A 21,775-nucleotide genomic window follows, 5' to 3' on the forward strand; every position below is an offset into this window, starting at 1 on the left:
GTTGCGCTATCCCCTACACCACCACAGTGTAGGGGATAGCGCCCTAAGTGGCTGCTTTTTCCTAGACACAAAGTACAACCACACAGATAAAGTACAGCTAGTCAGAACTTGGGAAAATTAAAAACAGACCTGAATTCACTGAATTGCAAGTGCCAACATTGTTTCTTTCAGCTTCCCAAGGTACATTGTCTTTCAAATATTTAAGATGTGTTTTAGAAAATCTTCACAAACTGACTAATTTCATCCATCCATCCATCCATCCATCCATCCATCTTCTGCCACTTATCCGGGGTTGGGTCACAGGGGTAGCAGCTTCAGAAGGGAGATCCAGACTTCCCTCTCCCCAGCCACTTCTTCCAGCTCCTCCGGAGGAATCCCAAGGCGTTCCCAGGCCAGCCGAGAGACATAGTCCCTCCAGTGTGTCCTGGGTCTTCCCCGGGGCCTCCTCCTGGTGGGACGTGCCCGGAACACCTGACCAGATGCCCGAGCCACTTCAACTGGCCCCTCTCGACGTGAAGGAGCAGCGGCTCTACTCTGAGTCCCTCCCGGATAACTGAGCTTCTCACCCTATCTCTAAGGGAGAGCCCAGACACCCTATGGAGAAAACCCATTTTGACCGCTTGTATATGCGATCTCATTCCTTCGGTCATGACCCAAAGCATGGGTGCAGTGCAATAAAGATACATACTCATTTTACATTGCCAAGCTGAACTGGGGAGGGTAAATTACTGCCACATCCCAGCTTCTAAATTTAAGCTATTTAAATTAAACAACTAAAATTGAAGTCTTCCTTAATAGAGGAAGAGTTCAGATAAGCTGCTGCCCGGTTAAAAGTGAACATGTTCACGAAGAGGCAGGAGGGCAGGTCTGAGTGAGTGGGGAAAGCTAACACTAAGCCAGCAGGTAGTCAGACAAGCTCTGGGATAACGCAGGAATAATGACGGCCGTGGAATTAATAATGAGCACGTTCTGGGCGTGCTGTGGTGGTGTAGGGGATAGCGCGACCCACATTTGGAGGCTTTGAGTCCTCGACGTGGCGGTCGCGTGTTTGATTCCCGGACCCGGCCGACGTTTGCCGCATGTCTTCCCTCCTCTCCTTCCCCCTTTCCTGTCAGCCTACTTTCAAATAAGGGACTCTAGAGCCCACAAAAAAAAACCCTCTGGAGGGAAAATAATAATAATAATAATAATAATGATGAGCATGTTCTGAGATGTTTTTAGTAAAAGTAAGAATAATTGTGAATTTCAATAGAAAACGTAATAATTAAGGGGAAACAAATGGAACAGTTATTAAAACCATTTAAAAATTGTTTTAAAAAGTCACTAGACACATCTTAACTTAATACTATCTGGGGGAATTGTAGCCAAAATGTCAAAATGTTCAACATAGAAAATGATTGCAAAAAGTTTAAGGTTGTGTAGTTAAAGTTTTTCTGTTAGTAATTACTTCAAGTGAACTTACTGCTTTACACCTCTGTTAAGGTGTCCATGCTTTGTTATGTTAAATTAGTTAAATTATAATACATAATTTATCATAATTATAATATATAGTGACAATAAGCTTTTAGTAAACTTATCGTCACTAAATCGGTTTTCATAGAAGAATACATTTTATTTTATATAATTTGCTTGGACAGGTGGGGTTTGTAATCTTCAAAAGAAAAAATCAGTGGCTGGTGAAATGTTTGAGTAGCCGGCAAAAAATTTCTCTTCCAGTCACTGTGGTTGGTGGAGAAAATTTTTGATTTCCATCCTTGGTTATATCGCAGAAGAGTGAAGAGGAGGCCCACATGTAGCAATCCAGGGTCCACCTTGGATGGAAGGAAGGATCACTCTTCCTTCCATCTGTCGAGGAGGAAGGAGACTTCGGACCTCAACACTTCACGGTGCAGGAGTTTGACATTACCTGCACTATCCTGCACACAGTCTGTTCAGTCACCAGGCTGAGAAAGCTTCAGCCGAACTCCAGAGTCCTGAACTCAAGCTGCACTTAATTCAGCTACAACTTAATTTTAAAAAAAATTATTGATTTATTTACACATGGTATATTGGACGTGTGTAGTATAGAGTGCACCATTATTTATTATTTAGACTTGTTAATCTTGAACCTGAGTTTGAATTTCACACCACAAGCAACCATTGTGTATGTTCAAATCATATCAAAATGGTATGACAATAAAACTCTTTGAATCTTTGAATACATTTTTATATTGATATGTCTACAATTCCCCCCACATATACAAAAATGATGGATATTCCTGTAATATTTGACTATAATTTCCAGTTTCTCTTCAAAGGAATGAGAGCAAGCCAAGAAATTATAGGGAACAGAAAAGCTGAGCAAAATGGTTTTATATAGAACAATGTTTTCTATGTTAGGAAATGTATCAGGAAGAAAAAGCTTCAGATGTTAATTCGGTGTAATGTAGTTAAATTTTGTGATAACAGGCAAAGCAGTTTTGCCAACACAAAGCCCAGCTTCCTATGTGACCGCAGCATGTTTAGTGTGGAGGCAGACACGCCGCATCCATGTAGGAGGAGGAGGCAGTAATGAGCAGGGCTTTGCATCTGTGAGGTCATCATACAAAGGAGCACATGCTCAAAATTGCCATGGAAACAAGTTTTTTTCTGTCAGAGGCCAGTTTCTCTTCTTTTACCCGTCTCTTATGGTTTCTTCTTTGACACCCAGTGAAAAATGTCTGAGGAATTTCAATTTAAAAAGGATGAGTGGTTCAAAAACAGAGCCACCTACTCTCAGAAGATGATTCAAGTATAAAATAAATCTGCAAATAATCTCCACTTCTCATATGTGTTTATATTATTCTGTTGGTTGTTTTTTGTTTGTTTCTCTAGGAATGCTGATTCAGAGATGAGCAACACACTCTGATCCTCCAGGATTAAATGAGAAAAACTACTTAGCACTTGTAAGTTAACAGAGCAAAGTGGCAGCATGGCTATGGATAATGTGAAAGGAATAAAGGAATGTAAAAGTCTTTTTGCCCTCCAATCTCCAGTCTAATCTGTGTAAATAGATTAGACTCAAAAAGACCACACCACATAATTCTCTGTAGGTGGGGTGGTCTTATGATTAATAAAATAATAAAAATAGATTTAGTTTATTTATTTATTCGTTGTTCACAACTCTTTGTGAGTTCACAACAAATAGCTTCTTGGGGCACTTTACAAAAAATTATTTCAATTCAATCACACAAACATTCCAATTGATCCGAACTATAAAACATCATTTAAAATTGGTTTAAAAAGTTTCTACCTAAGGAGTCAAAGATTTGCAGTACTCAAGTACTCAATGTTCTCCAGGACCAGAACATTGTACTTGTAAGCATCAATGGTACAGGATTTAGGTTTAAATAACATTGCAATAGCATTCTTTTGCTTTGTTTTTATTGAGACGTGCGCACTGCAGAAAAGAAACAACCCACAAAGTGCTGTCTTATATTAGCAGCAAAATAAACAGAAAAATAACACAAAAGAATGAATGTTCTGTTCTTTGTGTGGGAAATAATTGAGTATTTTTCCTGAAACATAAAGTGGTGGTGTTGTCAGTAGCTATGGCAACAAATCTGTGTGTAGTTCAGCCGACACAGGGGGGGAGAAAGAAGTCGATTTGAGTTGTACTTTTCCCTTTGCTGTGGAGCATAACACTAAATTAATAATACCCAGGTTTCCAAGTGTCATTGAGTGAACGAGATTGTTCTACGGTGGCAGTGGGGCTTTGGATGGCATGTGAAATAGTCGTTTTGCCGTTGTGCACATGCGTGAAATTTCTGTATGTAAACAAAAACATACAAATCTGCATTAAACTGATTACAGATTTACACACCTACTAATGCTGTGTAAATCTATTAATGGTGAAGCATTAACAGTCAATCCCTAACCAGCTAAGAACCTCACCGCACGTCACAGAACGGGGACCAAAGCCTCAAAGAGTTGCTTCAACAGTGTTTTGAACGGAACTTAATTTTCCCTACCCAAGCAGATCTATCTCAACCCTGCTCCAACTTGAACACTACTAAAGTAGTCGACGTTTTCTTTAATTGTTGTAATCGGAAGGAAACTTGAGGCAGGAATCGGACACACACGGCGGTTGCGATCGCGGTTCAGACCGTTTATTCGGACCACCCGACAGCGCAGCGGCTTCGCCTTCAGAATTCACAGCAAATACTGCGTGTCAACATAAAAAGAAGAAAAAGACAAAACGATACAAAACTAACTATTTGGACATTAAAAGTAACATTTGGCTACATTGAGGAGCTGGCGGTCAGTATTGCTTACCTTCAGAATTCACAGCAAATACTGACCGTTGTACTGCCAGCGCACCGTAACGGACGCCAAGTACGGCGTTCTTTAACGGACACACTTTACCAACTTCCACAACTCAAAGAACAATCTAACATTTTGGTGTCACACACAATCGATTTCACTCAAACATCCCGATTCCAGAAGAAAATCCATAAAACCCCCAACATACCATACATGAATTTAGAGTAAACAAACACGGATGACGATGTAGGTAATTTGTGGACTCATTTTAAGCTAGCAAGAGTCATGTCACGTTAATGATGGATAGCTGAAAAGTTACCGGGTTTATCAACTGCGGAACTAGTTTCGCTTCTGTTCCTTTCCTTATCATTTCTGTTTATATTTCTCGTACAAAATGAAGAATAAACATTCATGCTGTTTCCACATATAATCTCCGATGTCCGCCGGACTCTCTTCGCGCCATTTCAGCTGTTTGGGAATCCCCTCCGTGCTTAAATCACCGCGCTTTCTGATTGGCTACCTGTCACATTCAATAGGCTGCGTTCCTGCTCCCAGTCAGGGAAAAACCCCACACGCTGCTGTAGTCGGTCCGAGATCCAACACGTTGAATAAGCCCAATTTTAGATCGGAACGACAATCGTAGAACTCGGAAGGTTCTAAGATTGTCATATGGGGAAAATCGGGGCAAAAAATGTAAAATTGTGCCATATGAGCTAAGCCATATGCAGAAGCCCGTCTCACCCAGCCGCAGAAAAACTGTCAAGTCTTGACCGGTCTGCCACGATAAAAAGGTTGGGGACCTATATAATAATGGCAGGCCAGCTTTAGTAGTCATTTAGAGCTGGCCTGGCGGGCCACCTACACACTGCGGGCCAAATTTGGCCCATGGGCCACCTACGATCTGCAGTGTGTAGTTGTGCAGCTGTTCAGTCTCTGCTCCTAATGCATGCTTTTTGTAATGTCACAGCAATTCCTCTGGTTTGGCTCAGCATGCTGAGAAATGATTCACTGAGGGGAAATGAACTGATCACATGTGGAAATAAGAAGCAGTTTTATTATGAAAATCAGAACTTCACCGAGGACTTCCATGCTAATGTTGTTTACTAGACTCATCCGACAGAGGAATTTCACTTCATGATTTGAAATGATTCCCACATTTATAAGTCATGACATGCAGGATTACTGTACTCCATATTGAAGCAGGAGCAGCAAGGAGGATGTTTTATTTTCTTCAGTCCTCGTTGACAGATGTCTTCCTCTGGGATAGCACCAGCTGCTTCACCTGGGGTGTTAGGGTAAGCAACTGTGCGCGGACCTTCCTGGTTTCCTCTTCCTCCTCATCATCACCATCTTCCTCGTCCTGCTTTCTGCTCTGGTTCTGACACACCAGCTGCTTCACCACCAGGCCCTGGTAGGCAGACAGCAGCTGCTGCTGCTCCTGGAAACAAACACACATCAGCTGCTGGGTATTTGTGGATCTGCAGTGACCTGTGCCGGACGTACCGGTGGGATGCGGCCCGTCAGTATGCCGATAACCTGTGGAACGCAGCGGCCCGGCGCATGCAGCATGCAGTGGGTGGAGGCCTGGAACAGCAGCACACTGGTCAGGTGCAGCACAAGCGCTGGGTCCTCCGCCTCCTTCAGTTGCTCCGTCAGGGCCTGGCGGTGCTGGAACTGAGCCTGTCTACATGCAGCACATTAATACACATTAATAAAAATTTATACATTAATAATATTTGTGAAAACATCCAGATACAGTTCAGATCCCAGTGCTCCTATTACCTTTCTTTCTTCTTGTCTCCTTTCTTGAGCATGAAGCCGCAGACCTCTGCAGAGGCTTCCAAGTTACTCAGAAATTCTTCCATTGTCTGGAATAAACAGGAATAGATTTCAGAGTACAGGACATCAGTTTTCAGAATCAGAATCAAAAGAAACAAGAGGCCTGTCTCCAGCAGCTATTGGGCTGGAGACAGGCCTCCAGCCCAATAGCTGGGGTTCACTTTGATGTGTGGCAGAAGGGAAACACCTAAAACATGCAGGGTAGGGGGACATGAAGACCAGAATTGAGAAACACTGCCCTGGTAGTAGTAATGACCTTTTCAGCAAGTCAATGTTCTTCTTGCAGGGGTGAGCAACTCCAGGGCTCAAGGGCCATCTCCTGAAACTTTTAGATGTCTCTCTACTTCAGCACACCTGAGTCAAATAATGAGGTAATTCATTATGCAGTCAAGGCACTTAGAGGTGATTCAGCTATTGGATTCAAGTGTGTTGGACCAGGGAGACATCTTAAGAGTTGCAGGATACCGGCCCTCGACGATCAGGACTGTCCACCCCTAATGAGCCATCATTTGATCCAGGTGTGTAAAACCAGAGAGAGAACTAAACCATGCAGGATGCCGGCCCTTGAGGACTAACTTTGGGTAACACTGACCTATGTTTTCTTCAGGAGTCCCACCTTCCAGTTCACAGCTCACCTTGCCATTGAGGCAGTTGTGCAGCTTCATGAGAGGACCTCTGGTCTCTTCTGACAATTTGCCCAGAATCTTCACTCTGACCTGAAGCAACACAGGACAGTGTGTCATCAGACCCATCAAAACCATGGCTGGTTTCAGTGGGAATCTCAGAAGCAGACCTCGGTGGTGATGGTGCTGGGGTTGTCGACAGACATCATCAGGTCAGCAGCCAGGAAGTTCACCAGAATGTTGGTCACATGAGTGCACAGGGTCTTCAGGATGTGTTTGGTGATCTGGATCTGAGTTTCATCTGTACCAAGCAGATTCAGAACTGGAAACTGATGCTGACTCCACAAAGCTTCTATTTTCTAGATATTTGAAACACTTATTCTAAACAGAACTTCGACCTTTAAAATAATCATCTTATCAAATCAGGAATGAACATGGTACTAATTCAGCAGAGAAAAAGGCTAGTTCACCTGTTTTTTTAGAATCTGAACCAACCAACAAATTATCAGAATTTAAGGCAACTTTGGAAAAGTTACTATTTGCCATTTGTTATTTTAAATATTTAATGCTAAGTTTGTTGTCTGAATTACTTTTGATCACGAACAGTTAAAAACCACAGGACAAGTTTAAAACCATGATTTAAGGTAGGCTAGTGGTCAAAAAGCAGAAACAATATTTTGGCTGTTTGCAAAGGTGTAATTTTCTCAAAAGAAATTCAAGCACCAGAATACTGATTGCTAAAAATATTTAAGTGAATTTATGAGATACCAAATCTAATGGACCTATTAAGCATATAATTTTGTTTTAGAAACTTTCTTTTTAATCCATTAGAAAAGGAAAACTTCTATTCATATTTATTTTTTTCAATTGTTAGTCCTAATAATGTAATATATATATACATATACAGTACAGTATATATATATATATATATATATATATCCACATTATCGTGGTGGAGGGGTTTGAGTGCCCCAATGATGCTAGGAGCTATGCTGTCAGGGGCTTCATGCCCCTGGTAGGGTCACCCAAGGCAGACAAGTCCTAGGTGAGGGACCAGACGCAAAGACCCCGATCACGAACGGCAACATTAGACTTCGTGTTCCCTCGCCCGGACGCTGGTCACCTGGGCCCCACTCTGGAGCCTGGCCTGGAGGGGTGGCACAATGGTGAGCGCCTGGTGGCTGGGCTTTTTCCCATGGAGCCCGGCTGGGCTCAGCCCAAAGAGGAAACGTGGGTCCCCCTTCCCATGGGCCCACCATCCGTGAGAGGGGCAAAAGGGGTCGGGTGCAGCGTGTGATCCCCCGAGGGAGGGGGACCCTGGCGGTCCGATCCTCGGTTGCAGAAGCTGGCTCTTGGGACATGGAAGGTCACCTCTCTGGTGGGGAAGGAGCCGGAGCTAGTGTGTGAGTTTGAGAGGTTCCGGGTAGAAATAGTCGGTTCGCCTCGACACATGGCTCTGGTTCTGGAACCAGTCTCCTTGAGAGGGGCTGGACATACTTCTACTCTGCAGTTCCCACGTGAGAGGCGTTGGGCAGGAGTGGGCCTACTTGTTGCTCCCCAGTTGGCGCCTGTAACTGGGGAGCAACTGGGGTTAACCTCAGTACGAGAGGGTAGCGTCCCTCCACCTGTGGGTGGGGGGATGGGTCCTGACTGTTGTCTGTGCTTACGGGCTGAACAATAGTTCAGATTACCCACCCTTCTTGGGTTAGGGTGTAGGGGGTACTGGAGAGTGCCCCTCCTGCGGACTCCCTTGTTCTGCTGGGGGACTTCAACGCTCACATGGGTCACAGTGAAACCTGGAGGGGCATGGTTGGGAGGAACGGCATCCCCGATCTGAACTCAAGAAATCTACACCGTCAGCAGGGTCCTGGAGGGTGCATGAGAGTTTATCCAACCGGTCTACATGCGTTTGTGGACTTGGAGAAAGCATGTCCCTCAGGGAGCCCTGTGGGGAGGGTCCTCCAGGAGTATGGGGTACCGGGCCCTTTAATACAGACTGTCACGTCCCTGTATCACCGATGTCAGAGTCTGGTCTGCATTGCTGGCAGTAGGTCAGGCTCGTTTCTGGTGACAGTTGGACTCCTCCAGGGCTGCCCTTTGTCACCGATTCTGTTCATTACTTTTATGGACAGAATTTCTAGGCGCAGCCAAGGTGTTGAGGGGATCCGTTTTGGTGGTCTTAGGATCACAACTCTACTTTTTGCAGATGATGTGGTCCTATTGGCTTCATCAGGCAGCTCTCGCTAGAGCGGTTCGCAGCCAAGGCTGAAGAGGCCGGGATGAGGATCAGTGCCTCCAAATCCGAGGTCATGGTCTTCAGCCGGAAAAGGGTTGGGGGGTGGAGGGGTGTCCTGCCCCAAGTGGAGGAGTTCAGGTATCTCGGGATCTTGTTCACGAATGAGGGAAGGAGGGAGCAGGAGATCGACAAGCGGATTGGCACAGCGTCTGCCGTCAAGCGGGCGCTGTACCGGTCCGATGTGGTGAAGAGAGAGCTTAGCCAAAAAGCAAAGCTCTCAATTTACCGGTCAATCTACGTTCCCAACCTCATGGTCGTGAGCTTTTGGATATGACCGAAAGAACGAGATCATGGATACAAGCAGCCGAAATGGGTTTTCTCCGTAGGGTGGCTGGGCTCTCCCTTAGAGATGGGGTGAGAAGCTCAGTCATCCAGGAGGGACTCAGAGCAGAGCCCCTGCTCCTTCAAGTCGACAGGAGCCAGTTGAGGTGGCTCGGACATCTGGTCAGGATGCCTCCTGGTGAGGTGTTCCGGGCATGACCCACCAGGAGGAGGCCCCGGGGAAGACCTAGGACATGCTGGAGGGACTATGTCTCTCAGCTGGCCTGGGAACGCCTCGGGATTCCTCCGGAGGAGCTGGAACTAGTGGCTGGGGAGAGGGACGTCTGGGCCTCCCTTCTGAAGCTGCTACCCTGCAACCCAACCCCAGATAAGCAGCCGAAGAAGATGGATGGATGGCATTTGGAGCTAAAATGTTTGCTCCAAAACTCTTCTGTAAAATCACAGACTCCATTTCATATTTCATACCTGATAAACTAGTGATCTGCTGCATGCAGCACTGATTCAGTTGTATGCAAGACCAACAGTGCAGCGGTGCAGACCTGAGAATAGTTTGGTGCCCCTCTCAAACATCCGTATGTTGTTGTACAGGTTGCTTATCTCCTCCTGGAGATCCTTCATGCTCTTCTTCTTGCAGGCTGCTGAAAGCGAGCTGTTGGAGGACATAAAGACGGTCCTCAGGACTTCCTGGTAAGCTTTGGATAGAGGCCTGTAGAGACAGAGAGGACACTGACTGCTGTGTGAGGAGAAAGTGAGGTGAGCCAGATGTGGGAGATCGACAGGCGGATTGTTACCTGACCAGCAATTCGGCCAGCTCAGACAGAATGTCTTCAGGACAGTCATTTAGTCTGTCCTCCAGAATAGCAGCAATCTCCTCCTGGGCCATGAAGGGAGCCTCAGCTGGCCTGTTGCGACCTTGGTAGAGTAGAATACACTGATGAGCCTCAATGCAAAACTCCCACTAAATCTGCCACTCAGAAAGGAAAACAGCCCGACAATCCAGGGTGTTGGGTGCCAAGCAAACAGAAAAGCTCAGTGAGCAGCTTTAATGTGCATCCAGAGACACAGCTGTCTTTCCATTAAGAGAAGTACGAGAAGAAGAGTAAGAAGAGCAGAGAAGGGAAAAGAAATGTCAGACTAAGCACATTTCAGCAGAAGTAGAGAAGTTACTACTCATAAGTGCTGCTCTAATATGAAAGAAATCTGTTTATCTTGAACTGGATAATGTACAGTTTGTTCTGAGATTTCTCCGGTGAGTCTGTTCTTTTATTTTCAGCTGTTTACTTACGCAGAATGGCTTCCTAGCTGGAGCTAACGTTGCTCAGTTTTTTTCAAACTGGAAAAAAAACCCAACCGGAGTATAAGGTGTCGCTGTGTAAGTAGCAGGTACCTTACCAAGCTCCGCCCATACCCGACCCACATGACCGCAAGTCTCACAAACAAAGCCTCACCGTGTGTTGTTTCTATGTGAACGTGACTTGATTAGTGCATCAATTCTACCGGATTTTCATAATATATCCGCTACTACAGTGGACGGAGGAACTAACAAGGTCATGTCATCATCTGGGAAGAGGTTACTGGTTTCTCAGTCACAGTCTGGTTGCAAACCTGAGGCCAACAGGTGTCAGTCAGTTATGGTAGATCTGAAATTTGGTTTGATGACCTCAATATGAGAAGCTACAGCCTGATAGGAGGAACCAAAGAACTCTGTAAAGGTAAAGGCAAATCTTCTGAAGTTGGAATATAATTCATTTAATTTCACATAATTATCGCGGTAGAAGCCGTTTGTTAAAATTTGATGAATTCTATTTGTTTTATGTGATGTTTGTTGTGAATGATGTAAACTCACAAAGGAACGAGGTAATTAGTCCAACGTTTAGAAACTACAGCGGCTGTAATGAGCCACAGCAAAGGTAAACAAAGGTAAAATAACCCGAACAGGTGATCAACTCAAAACCACTCCTACCTTTTTACTCTCTCTCTCTCTTTGTAGTTTAAGCACACCTGTTACCGTGGCAACTGCCTGCACCCCAAAACCAGCAAAGATTACGTTAAAAACTTTTCTGCTACAATAAAATCTTTACTGTATGTCAGATACACTACACATTGGATATTGATCTGTTTAGCTAACGTAAGACTGTGTAGCAGACAGGCTACACAGTCTTACGTGTAGCGTGTGTAGCCTGTTGTATCAGTACTGCCATTATGCTGTAATGATAATGTTTAGCTAACGTAATCATAATGTAATCATAATGTAACGCTAACGGGAAGTATTGGAGGGAGAAGAGTTCTTTCAAAATAAAACCTGTTTGTCTGAAAGATCTAAAAGTACGGGAGAATATTAGTACCACTACAAAAAAATCTGACTTTTTTTTTTCTATATCAGCTACCCTACCCTACCCCTTCTTATATCAGCTACTATAATATAGCTGGCCTTATCACAAATACGATATGCACGTGATAGCTGCACCACTACGTAGAATGGGCATCAGCCAATGAAAAGCGGCCCCTATGGTAAGGTCCATAGCTCTGTGAAGTGAGACTGTTTATGATGAAGTGATGTTTGTTAAGTAAGTTTTTTATTACTGAGCGTTTTTGAAAGATCTCTCTGATTTCCGTATACCTGCATGATCCTTAACGTTCTGCGTGCAGGTTGGGTTTTTTTGGATGGCTGATGTCTGAACGACCCAGTGGAGTTCCATCTTTGTGACTCGGACTGAAGCCTGAGACGACGGAGAGGGACTGATGCTACTGGAGCTTGATATTTTGCTTGGACAACAGATAAGATTATTGAACGAGAAAAGGAGGCCCCCAATCCTTTAATTTTTTTATTACATAAACTATTTGTTCATGAACATTTTCAAATTTGACAATTTATGTGCACATTTACTGAACTGACTGACTGAACAGTTATATTGAAGGACTAACTGGAATATGTAATTTCTTTGTTGAAATGAACTTTAAAGCTACAGTTTAGAAAACCTACCCTAATTTTTCTGAATATTAATTTGATTTTTTGATAACGGTGGACAATTTAAGTTTTATACCTTAATTTTATTAAGGCAATTCTTTTTTTTTTTTGTGGGGAAAAAAATAAACCTGAGTTGTTAAAACTTATATGCTCCTGTGTCACCCTAGAACAAAAGTAACTTTTCAACAGAATTTATTGCTAATTAAATTAAGTAGTGGTTACAATTTAAGTTTTATACCTTAATTTTATTAAGGCAATTCTTTTTGTGGGGAAAAAAATAAACCTGAGTTGTTAAAACTTATATGCTCCTGTGTCACCCTAGAACAAAAGTAACTTTTCAACAGAATTTATTGCTAATTAAATTAAGTAGTGGTTACATGTATAATGGAAACACTGGGATTTTGGAGGAAAAAAAAAACAAAAACATTTTTTTGATAAAAAAGTCATTACACTAGGGTGAGGTGGATTTTTGGCCGCATTGAAATAGATGTATTTCACAAAACTACAATGGAAATACATTTTTTGCATAACACTCATCATATGATCAACAGCTGGATGTGTTGACCTGGCAGAAAGTGACAGGAAGTTGTAGAAGGATAATGGTTGTTTTTTGTTTTGCTGTATATTGTTGTGTGTCAATCGAAAATGTTGGCTCCAAACCTCTTCTGTAAAATCACAGATTACAATTTACCCAAAAAAGCAGCATACGCAGCCACTCCAGCACCTGAATGAGACACAGATGTCTCTTCTGATTGGCCAGTAGATGAGTGCTAGTGCCATGGCTGAATTAAGAATATATCACGTTACTGTTTAGATCAGTCGGTGCATTGTTTTCTTTTAATGACTTATCATGTGAACAAGCTTATTCATGTGTTATTTCACTTTAATTCCTTCTTTAATGGAAACACCATTATTGAGAAATTGTGTTTTTTCAGTAGAATATAGACAAAAAATTGCACATATTTGTAGAGAAAATACAGCTACTGTTACATTCTGTCAAAGAGAATGGTGCCGGCATACTCTGCTGTGATGCTCCTGTCTCCTCGTCGCTGTCCTCGTCCCTCCTGCCCTTCTTCTTGGTCTTACGGATGCGGATCTCCCTGGCGTTGCCCCCCCCACCAGCCTTGGTGCTGCCGCTACCCTCTGGAAGACAACAAGTTAGAGCCCAACGCTCACATAGATCTCGCCACTACTGAAGTAGACGGACCTGCAGCCTTCTTCCTGCGCTCGGCATCCCTTCTCTCCTTCTTGGAGGTAGCAGCGCTCTCGGCCAGAGCGGACGCCTGCTTCAGGTCCTCCTCTGTTATCAGGAACACTGGGTTGTTCTTCACTTCCTGAGCAGCACAGAAGCAGAAATCAGAAATCATGCTGGCTCAGCACAGGAATTCTCCACAGAGGGAGGAACCAGGGACAAGACAATGTACCTTCTGGGCCTTCTGCTGCATAGCATCTTCAAATAGTGCCTGGCAGATGCCGATGAACTTCTCACTGACCACCACAGTGCCCCCGAGAACTCTGGCCTGCGACTGCACATTGGTGTTCCTCAGGGCCTGGTTGATGAGCATCCCCATGTCCTCCATGGAAAGACAGCTGGGCAGGACCGACTGGAACACGACCAGAAGCTCAATGAGAACTAGAAAAAGGCCAAACCTTCACAGAGCAGGAATTTCTAGTTCTTCTCTTTGAGATTTACATATTTATAAAGATAATCTATCCTGTGATTTATACATCTTGAACAATATATGTTCAAGATGTATACAGATGAGGGGTGGCAAAACATTGGCAGAAAACCCAAACTTAAAATTTACATTCAGATTAAGGATGCATTTCAAACCGAGATGGTTGTAAAGTTAAAAGGGTAGTATGTGTTTTCCAAGCGCATGGTGGTGTAAAATGGCACCATCACTTCCTGAGCAGCAGGAAGGAATATAATAACCTTGGGTTGTTAAAAAAATGCTGTATATAGCAAATATGACTTAAAAGTACTTGGTAATTTAACGCCTTGAAATTGGGCATCTTTCTCTTTAAAAACTCCTGCTCTTTCTGAAACTATCCCTTCAGGAAGTCACCACAAGATGGCTCCTCTTTAACAGCATTTTTTTTACATGCATTTTACTGAACAGCATTTTACTGAACAGTATTTCCAATAATGAAGTCAGCGCATGTGGAGTTCCACCAGGTTTTTGCAAACAACTGCTGGCTAGTCTGGTGGAGATGAATGGGGCATCGCAGCGGAAGGCTGCTCAGTTAAGAGGAAGCTGAACAACTTGGAAACTGTAGCTCTGAGGAGCTGCATCTCAAAGATGGGGCTAGGTTCAAGCATTTTTTCCACAGCTAAATGGTTGCTGAAGGAGATTTATTATATATGCATGAAAGAATCAAAGCACCACCCCATTGAATAACATTATAATATGACGTAAAGCTCAAAAAGTGGATTTTACATAATACTGCCACTTTAAACATAACAAAGACAGAGGTCTCTATGTATTCATTAAGAACATGTACACTGCCTCTGGAGAGTGAAGTGGGAAGATTCAAAGGGGGTTGCCAGAAGAAAAACATTTATGGGAGTTTTGTGAACTTTATGTGGTTGAAGATAGATTTAATTTTATATTTTAACATTCTATTAGAATCTGGGAAATAATATGTTGATCAAAACGCAAAATAAAAACTGATCTGTTTTGGTTGTCTGAAGAACATAACTTGACTATTGAATGACACCCTTTCAACTGTATGTATAGTCTTGTCAGTCTACTTATGCTGGACACCATAAATGGTGCATAATATTCAAATAAATAAACCAAATCTAGCTGAGGAACCCACTATCCCTCCTTTATTCATCCCTCCGTGTGGATATGACTATATCCATACGTCTAATTGGAGCTAGGTGGGGGGTGAAGAGATTGTCATGGTAATCTGAGCTGACTACCTGGAGGTCGGTCCATGTGGCAGAGTTAACAGCTTCCTCCACAGAGGCCTCCACCTGGTCCACCAGAGCCTGACCTACACAGGTGGCACGCAGGAACAGCAGCTTGCTGGATCTGAAGCGCTTCTTGATGTAGCTGGACGGGTCAGGGATCCCGAGACGGAGCAACGCATCAAACTCTGCAGAAAGAAAAGGAGTAGATGCTTCAAGCTGAAGAGAGCAGCAGATACATATCATAGGAGAACATGAAGCTGGTGCGGAAGGGTAGAATAGTTCTAGAGAAGGAAGCTAAAAACAGCTGAAATTGGTTGTTTTTTGTTTTTTTACAAATGATGCAAAACCTTGTCATTAATGACTACAGTCATTAATGGTTAATTATGGTTTGCATAGTTTACATAATTCGTCCTAGACTTGAGCCACCACCAGACTGCACACAGGATGTTAGTTGGAGGTGAGAGGCCATGAATTCAATGAGCATTCTGCTGTAGAACTGATGAAAGTGAAGCATAAAATATGAACGTCCCAGAATGGATATTTATGAATGTTGAGTTGTTAATAAAATCGGAGATATAAGAATCAAATTAATTATTCCATTTGTTTCTTAAAGCCACAGCATGTAAATTTTACAAAAATATGTTTTCTTTTTTACATATTTTTTAAAATTGCCATCATGTTGTATAATATGAGGCAGATAAATTGTGAAAAGAACTAAGCTCCTCTGCCTCCTCCTGGTAGTCCTAGAGCAGGGGTCTCAAACTCCAGGCCTCAAGGGCCGCAGTCCTGCAGTTTTTAGATGTGCCACAGGTACAAAACGCTGGAATGAAATGGCTTAAATACCTCCACCTTGTGTAAATCAGTTCTCCAGAGCCTTAATTATTCTATTCAGGTGTGGTGCAGCAGAGGCACATCTAAAAGTTGCAGGACTGCGGCCCTCGAGGACTGGAGTTTGAGACCCCTGTCCTAGAGTCATTATACAACCAATCAGTGATTGACAGCACTAAGACCCTCCTCTAATTGGTTGTTTTTCTTACCAAACAGTGTATGTCTGCCAACAGCTTTTCAGGCTTTAAACATACAGATCTAAAATTTTTATTATTTGTTTGAAGAATCAACAAGTGGGACACAATTGTGAGGTGGAACAAAATTTATTGGCCATTTTAAATTATTTTAACACGTAATTTATTTTGGGGGGGGAGGGGGGGGGCAATATTATTCGGCCCCCTTCAGTTAATACCTTTTGCTGGGATTACAGCTGCAAGTCGCTTGGGGTATGCCCATCAGTTTTGCACATGGAGAGACTGAAATTCTTGCCCATTTTTCCTTGCAAAACAGCTCAACACAATGAGGTTGGATGGAGATCGCTTATGAACAGCAGTTTTCATCTCTTTCCACAGATTCTCAATTGGATCCAGGTCTGGACTTTGACTTGGCCATTCTAATTTGTGGATATGTTTATTTGTGAACCATTCCATTGTAGGTTTTGCTTTATGTTTGGGATCATTGTCTTGTTGGAAGATAAATCTCCGTCCCAGTCTCAGGTCTTTTGCAGACTCCAACAGGTTTTCTTCCAGAATGGTCCCGTATTCGGGTCCATCCATCTTCCCTGCTGAAGAAAAGCAGGCCCAAACCATGAGGCTGCCACCACCATGTTTGACAGTGGGGATGGTGTGTTCAGGATGATGAGCTGCGTTACTTTTACGGCAAACATATTATTTTGCATTGTGGGCAAAAAGTTTGATTTTGGTTTCATCTGACCAGAGCACATTTTTGTACATTTTCTCCCAGGTGGCTTGTGGCAAACTTTAAACAAGACTTGTATGGATATCTTTGAGAAATGGCTTTCTTCTTGCCACTCTTCAATAAAGACCAGATTAGTGCAGTGTACCACTGATTGTTGTCCTATGGACAGACTCTCCCACCTCAGCTGTAGATCTCTGCAGTTCATCCAAAGTGATCATGGGCCTCTTGGCTGCATCTCTGATCAGTCTTCTCTTTGTTCTAGATGAAAGTTTAGAGGGATCGCTGGGTCTTGATAGATTTGCAGTGGTCTGATACTTCATCCATTTCAATATGATCACTTGACAGTACTCCTTGAGATGTTTAAAGCTTTGGAAACCTTTTTGTATCTAAATCTGTCTTTAAACTTCTCAACAACAGTATCTGGGACCTGCCTGGTGTGTTCTTTGGTCTTCATGATGCTCTCTGAGCTTTAAACACAACCTTGAGACCATCACAGAGCAGGTGCATTTATAAGGGGACTTCATTCTACAGTTTGATTCTATTTATCATCATCAGTCATTTCGGACAACATTGGATCATTCAGAGATCCTCACTGAACTTCTCGAGTGACTTTGCTCCACTGAAAGTAATGGGGTTGAATAATATTACATTGCCCACTTTGCAGTTTATTTGTTAAAAAAAGTTTAAGATATCCAATAAATTTTGTCCCACCTCACGATTCTTGATTCTTCACAAAATTATACAAATTTTAGATCTTTATGTTTAAAGCCTGAATAGAGGCAAAAGGTTGAAAAGGGGGCCAAATACTTCCGCAAAGCACTGTATGTATGTATATATCTATTGATGATAGACAGACAGACAGACAGAGGGTTAAGAATGGAAGAGAGTGGTAATCTTGAAATCTAAGGGAAAATGTATTATTTCCCATTTAGTCACAAAATGCTGTGAGGAAAGGGTAAGATGACCAAATTAAAGATATTTCAAGGTTCTACAGAAAGAGATATTTTTCCCCTTCGCTTGTTGCAAACAGCTGAGGTCATAAATCAATGCCTAAGTAAACCATGTTTGCCTTGGGATCCTGAAGCCCAGTCCTCAAGAACTGCCACCCTGCAACTTTTAGATGTATTCCTTTTCTAAAACCCCTCGATCAAATGACTGGCTTACTAGCAGGTCTCTGCAGAGCTGAGTTACTGCTAGTGTGGGAAGTCAGCCTTTTGACTCACTCATTTTGGAAAAGCGATGGAGGGTGGAGGATTGGACTTGATCTAGGGTTTGATCTCCTTTGATCTAGTGTATTTCTCCAGTAACAAAAGCAAATACCTAGGTATCCGTTCTGTTGAAGGAAGGAGTCCACCCAGGCGTTCTGCGTTCTGGTGTAGATGTCAGGGATGTACACAGCCTTGTCCTGTCGTCCTCCCATTACGATTCCCTTCAGACGTCCGCTGTTCACCAGCTCCTCCAAAACAGCTGGGACAAAAATGCACGAATCAAGACCCACATAAACAAAACACCACTTAATGGGGAGTATTATGTATTTTCCCGGCATATACTGCCATTTTGTAGCTTTATCAAGTAATTGTATTACCTTCATAATTTATAGAAATGCTATAATTTCTTTTAAGCACAACCAAAGAAATTTGACGTCTTGAAATTGGGCTTCCTGAAACTCCACCTTCAGGAAGTTATCACAACATCACTATTAAACCTTCAACAATGTTTTTCCCAGCATTGCACTCAGCAAATGCGCAGTTTCACTAGGTGTTTGGTTTTTGCTGGTCACTAGTCTGGAGGAGTTGAGTAGAGAAGTCCCAGAGGAGGGCTGCTCTGTGTGGTAGAAGCTTGGAAACTGCCAAGCTTCGGGGCTATGACCACCCAGGGTTTTGCACAGCTGAATGGTTGCCGCAGGAAATTAAATGATTTCTCAAACATGCATGAAAGAATAAAAGCAACGCTTCAATACAAGAAGATGTAAAGCTCAAAAAAGTAAATTATACATAATACTGCCCCCTTAAATGATATGAATTGATCAATGTAAAGTCTCCTTACTGTACAGGAGGTGTTCCTGAAATCCAAACGCTGCAATCATGCTGCTGATGGGTATTGGTCTGCAGAGCACAACATCACCAGACTGATATCCAAACAAAGTTCTTGGAACTTTGTTTGGATATCCAATAAGTCCAAACATGTGTGTGATGTGCACACACTGTTTCTGTGGCAATAAGCCACCTCATTTCTCAGTGTACATGTTATGGGAGTATTCAGTTGTACCTTGTGATTCCGCTGAACAGGCCTCTGATTCTGGCTTTGTGACGTGCAACAAAAGCTCTGGTGAAGATCACTCCTCTGTTGTACTGGTCCATTTCTCCCTCGATTAGTTTTCCCAGGCGTTTCAACACTTCCTGAAATGAGAAAAAACAATCCTGATGGGGCTTTTTACCCTCAAATGCTTGACTCAGCAATAACTCCACTGTGGTTGAATATCTGAGCCTGGGGCAAGTCTTAGATCATTATGAGGTGAGTCACCTCAGTTAGGAAGTCTCCTGGGAGGTCGTAGCTTTTACACAGCTCTGCCATGCTGATCAAACCGGCCTCCTGGAGTTTGTCGTTCACCTCCTCAGCCAGATGGTTCAGGTAGGCGCTGCACAGCACAGGATACAGAAAACAGCTCAATGTGTGCAGGATTTGCATCTCAGGTTCATTATCTCCCTCCTTATTCAGTTAGGAGGTCAGCCAGGTGTCTGGAGGAGGGGGATTAAGAACAGGATTAGATTAGGCTTTTCATACATTTTTATTAGAAATGAAAGAAAATGGGCGTGCCGCGGTGGCGTAGGGAATAGCGCGACACATGTTTGGAGGCCTTGAGTCCTCGACGTGACCGTCCCGGGTTCGATTCCCGGACCCGTTGACATTTGCTGCATGTCTTCCCCTTTCCTTTCAGCCTACTTTCAAATAACGGACACTAGAGCCCACAAAAGATCCCCTGGAGGGAGGAAAAAAAAAAAGAAATGAAAGGAAACTACATGTGACTTGTGTAATATTCAGAATTTTACCTTCAACATACTGTATGCTCAAATCTTGAGTTTTGAGCATACAGTATGTAGGGAGTCTATAGAGATATAAAATCCATTTATGCATCTTAAAAAGTAATTTAAAATGTCAAATAAGGGTGGTGCTGTGGTGGCGCAAGCGCAACCCATAAAGGTCTTATTCTTTGACGTGGCCGTCACTGGTTCGAGTCCCTGCCTTTTGACCCATGCTACATGTCTTCTCCCTCTCTCATTACCTACCTTCCTGCCTAATCACTTTAAAATCAAAGCCACTAGAGCCAATACAACCTTTAAAAAAGCAAAACAATTAGGGCTAAGACTTTACCATATTAATTTGAGTTAATTGATTACATTAAATTAATCATCTCCTAACTGAAAGCTGATTGGATGAAAGTCATCCTCTGCTTGTACTCACTCATCAATGAGCTGTCCCAGGACTAGCTGGACCCCTTTGTCTGACTTGGCAATGTCGCTGGCTCTATTTTCCACATGGACCCAGTCAACGTTGATGATCTAAAGGAAGTATCATTTAAAGGACATCTCAACAACAACTTCAGCAAATTGAGATGGAAGGTCATTGAATAGGAACAAACCTGCTGCAGATCCACAATGTTGATTCTTCCTGCAGGAAACACTGAAATATAACCATCTGCAGTTTCAACAGGTTGTCGGATATATTTTTATGTTGTACCGACCTCCATGGACATACAGCTCGTCCCGGATTTCCCTGCTGATCTGAGCTGGAGTGATGTACTCCTTCCCATCCAGAGTGTGCACCACATCCAACTTCCTGTCCTGAACCAGCTTTGTGATAATTTCTATGCAGTTCCTCTCCGACAACCTGGAAACGGTTTAGAGACATGGTAGAGACTTTAGAAACTAACACCACGAAGGCTTTCTTCACATTTACAAACTTGAACCAATTAGTCCCCACAGTGAGCTGCCTTAACCAGCTGGGTTAGCTCATGTTAGCATTCGGGCTAACGGTCTCACCTCTGTACTGTGTCCGCAAACTGAGCCCGCTGAAAGTCCGCGGCCAGCCGGCGAATCTCCTCCCAGTCAGCAGCCATTATTCCGCTAACAAGGCACGAGGACAGTCCGCTATCAGCGATTCACTTTACCTCACCTGTCCACAGGAGTTTGCTAACTGAAGAATAGCTCTGCTACAAAGTAACACGTCAACATACGGTGACGTAGGACGGCAAGCCTGTAGGTCAAACCTCCTCCCCCCCAAAACATTGGGCCAAATCCAGCAAGTACACCTTGCTGCAGCAAACAGAAAGGGACTGAGATGGACCACTGGCAGTACACTGGCATACTTTATTTGGAAATGGGACAATTGCACTCCGGAAATGAAGAAGGCGATTATCCGCAGCCCCCCGCCACATTTGTACATATATTACATATACATATCTGCATTTTTTGAATCTCTGTAAGGACTGCTCTTAAGTTGCATTTTATATTTTACAGCACTTTATAATTTTACAATTTGTAGCATTTTATATTTTATATTTATTTTATTTTATCCACAACTAGTTGTTACTGTTTCTTGTCTTTATGCTGCAACTGCGAAGTAATTTCCCTGCTGGGATGAATAAAGTACTTCTATTCTATTCTATTATAGATCTAGAGTCAGTGCACAGCTTCAGTTATTACAACTAAAAACCAGCGATCAGCCCGAAATCTGGGAGTAGTGATGGACTCTGACCTGAACCTCTAGAGCCACATAAAGACAGTTACAAAGTCGGCCTTCTATCACCTGAAGAACATTTC

At 43.1% G+C, this 21,775-nt stretch overlaps 1 protein-coding gene across 1 annotated transcript; it reads right to left on the reverse strand.

The window, feature by feature from the left end:
* Positions 1-5,315: 5,315 nt before the first annotated feature.
* ufl1 (UFM1-specific ligase 1) lies at positions 5,316-21,295 on the reverse strand. Its single transcript, XM_044106518.1, has 19 exons — positions 20,996-21,295; positions 20,698-20,843; positions 20,596-20,624; positions 20,418-20,515; positions 19,479-19,593; positions 19,224-19,354; positions 19,002-19,060; positions 18,276-18,422; positions 15,219-15,394; positions 13,714-13,893; positions 13,497-13,623; positions 13,310-13,432; positions 10,113-10,233; positions 9,861-10,027; positions 6,914-7,044; positions 6,756-6,836; positions 6,064-6,149; positions 5,785-5,965; positions 5,316-5,719 (listed from the first exon to the last, which is right to left on the reverse strand). The coding sequence occupies exons 1-19, from the start codon at positions 21,070-21,072 to the stop codon at positions 5,513-5,515; spliced, it is 2,382 nt and encodes a 793-aa protein (XP_043962453.1). The 5' UTR covers positions 21,073-21,295; the 3' UTR covers positions 5,316-5,512.
* Between the last annotated feature and the right edge of the window lie 480 nt (positions 21,296-21,775).

Source organism: Gambusia affinis, linkage group LG22 (genome assembly GCF_019740435.1).
Source record: "Gambusia affinis linkage group LG22, SWU_Gaff_1.0, whole genome shotgun sequence".
In the NCBI taxonomy this organism is placed as follows: Eukaryota; Metazoa; Chordata; class Actinopteri; order Cyprinodontiformes; family Poeciliidae; genus Gambusia; species Gambusia affinis.

What these genes read in the sequence shown, in the direction of transcription:
- ufl1 (XM_044106518.1), bottom strand. Translation starts at nt 21,072, where the DNA reads ATGGCTGCTGACTGGGAGGAGATTCGCCGGCTGGCCGCGGACTTTCAG. An exon ending in CTGGGACAGCTCATTGATGA is followed by an intron (nt 19,594 to 20,417) that starts GTGAGTACAAGC and finishes TGTGCTGTGCAG; the next exon opens with CGCCTACCTGAACCATCTGG. An exon ending in TGACGGGCCGCATCCCACCG is followed by an intron (nt 5,720 to 5,784) that starts GTACGTCCGGCA and finishes GTTTGTTTCCAG; the next exon opens with GAGCAGCAGCAGCTGCTGTC.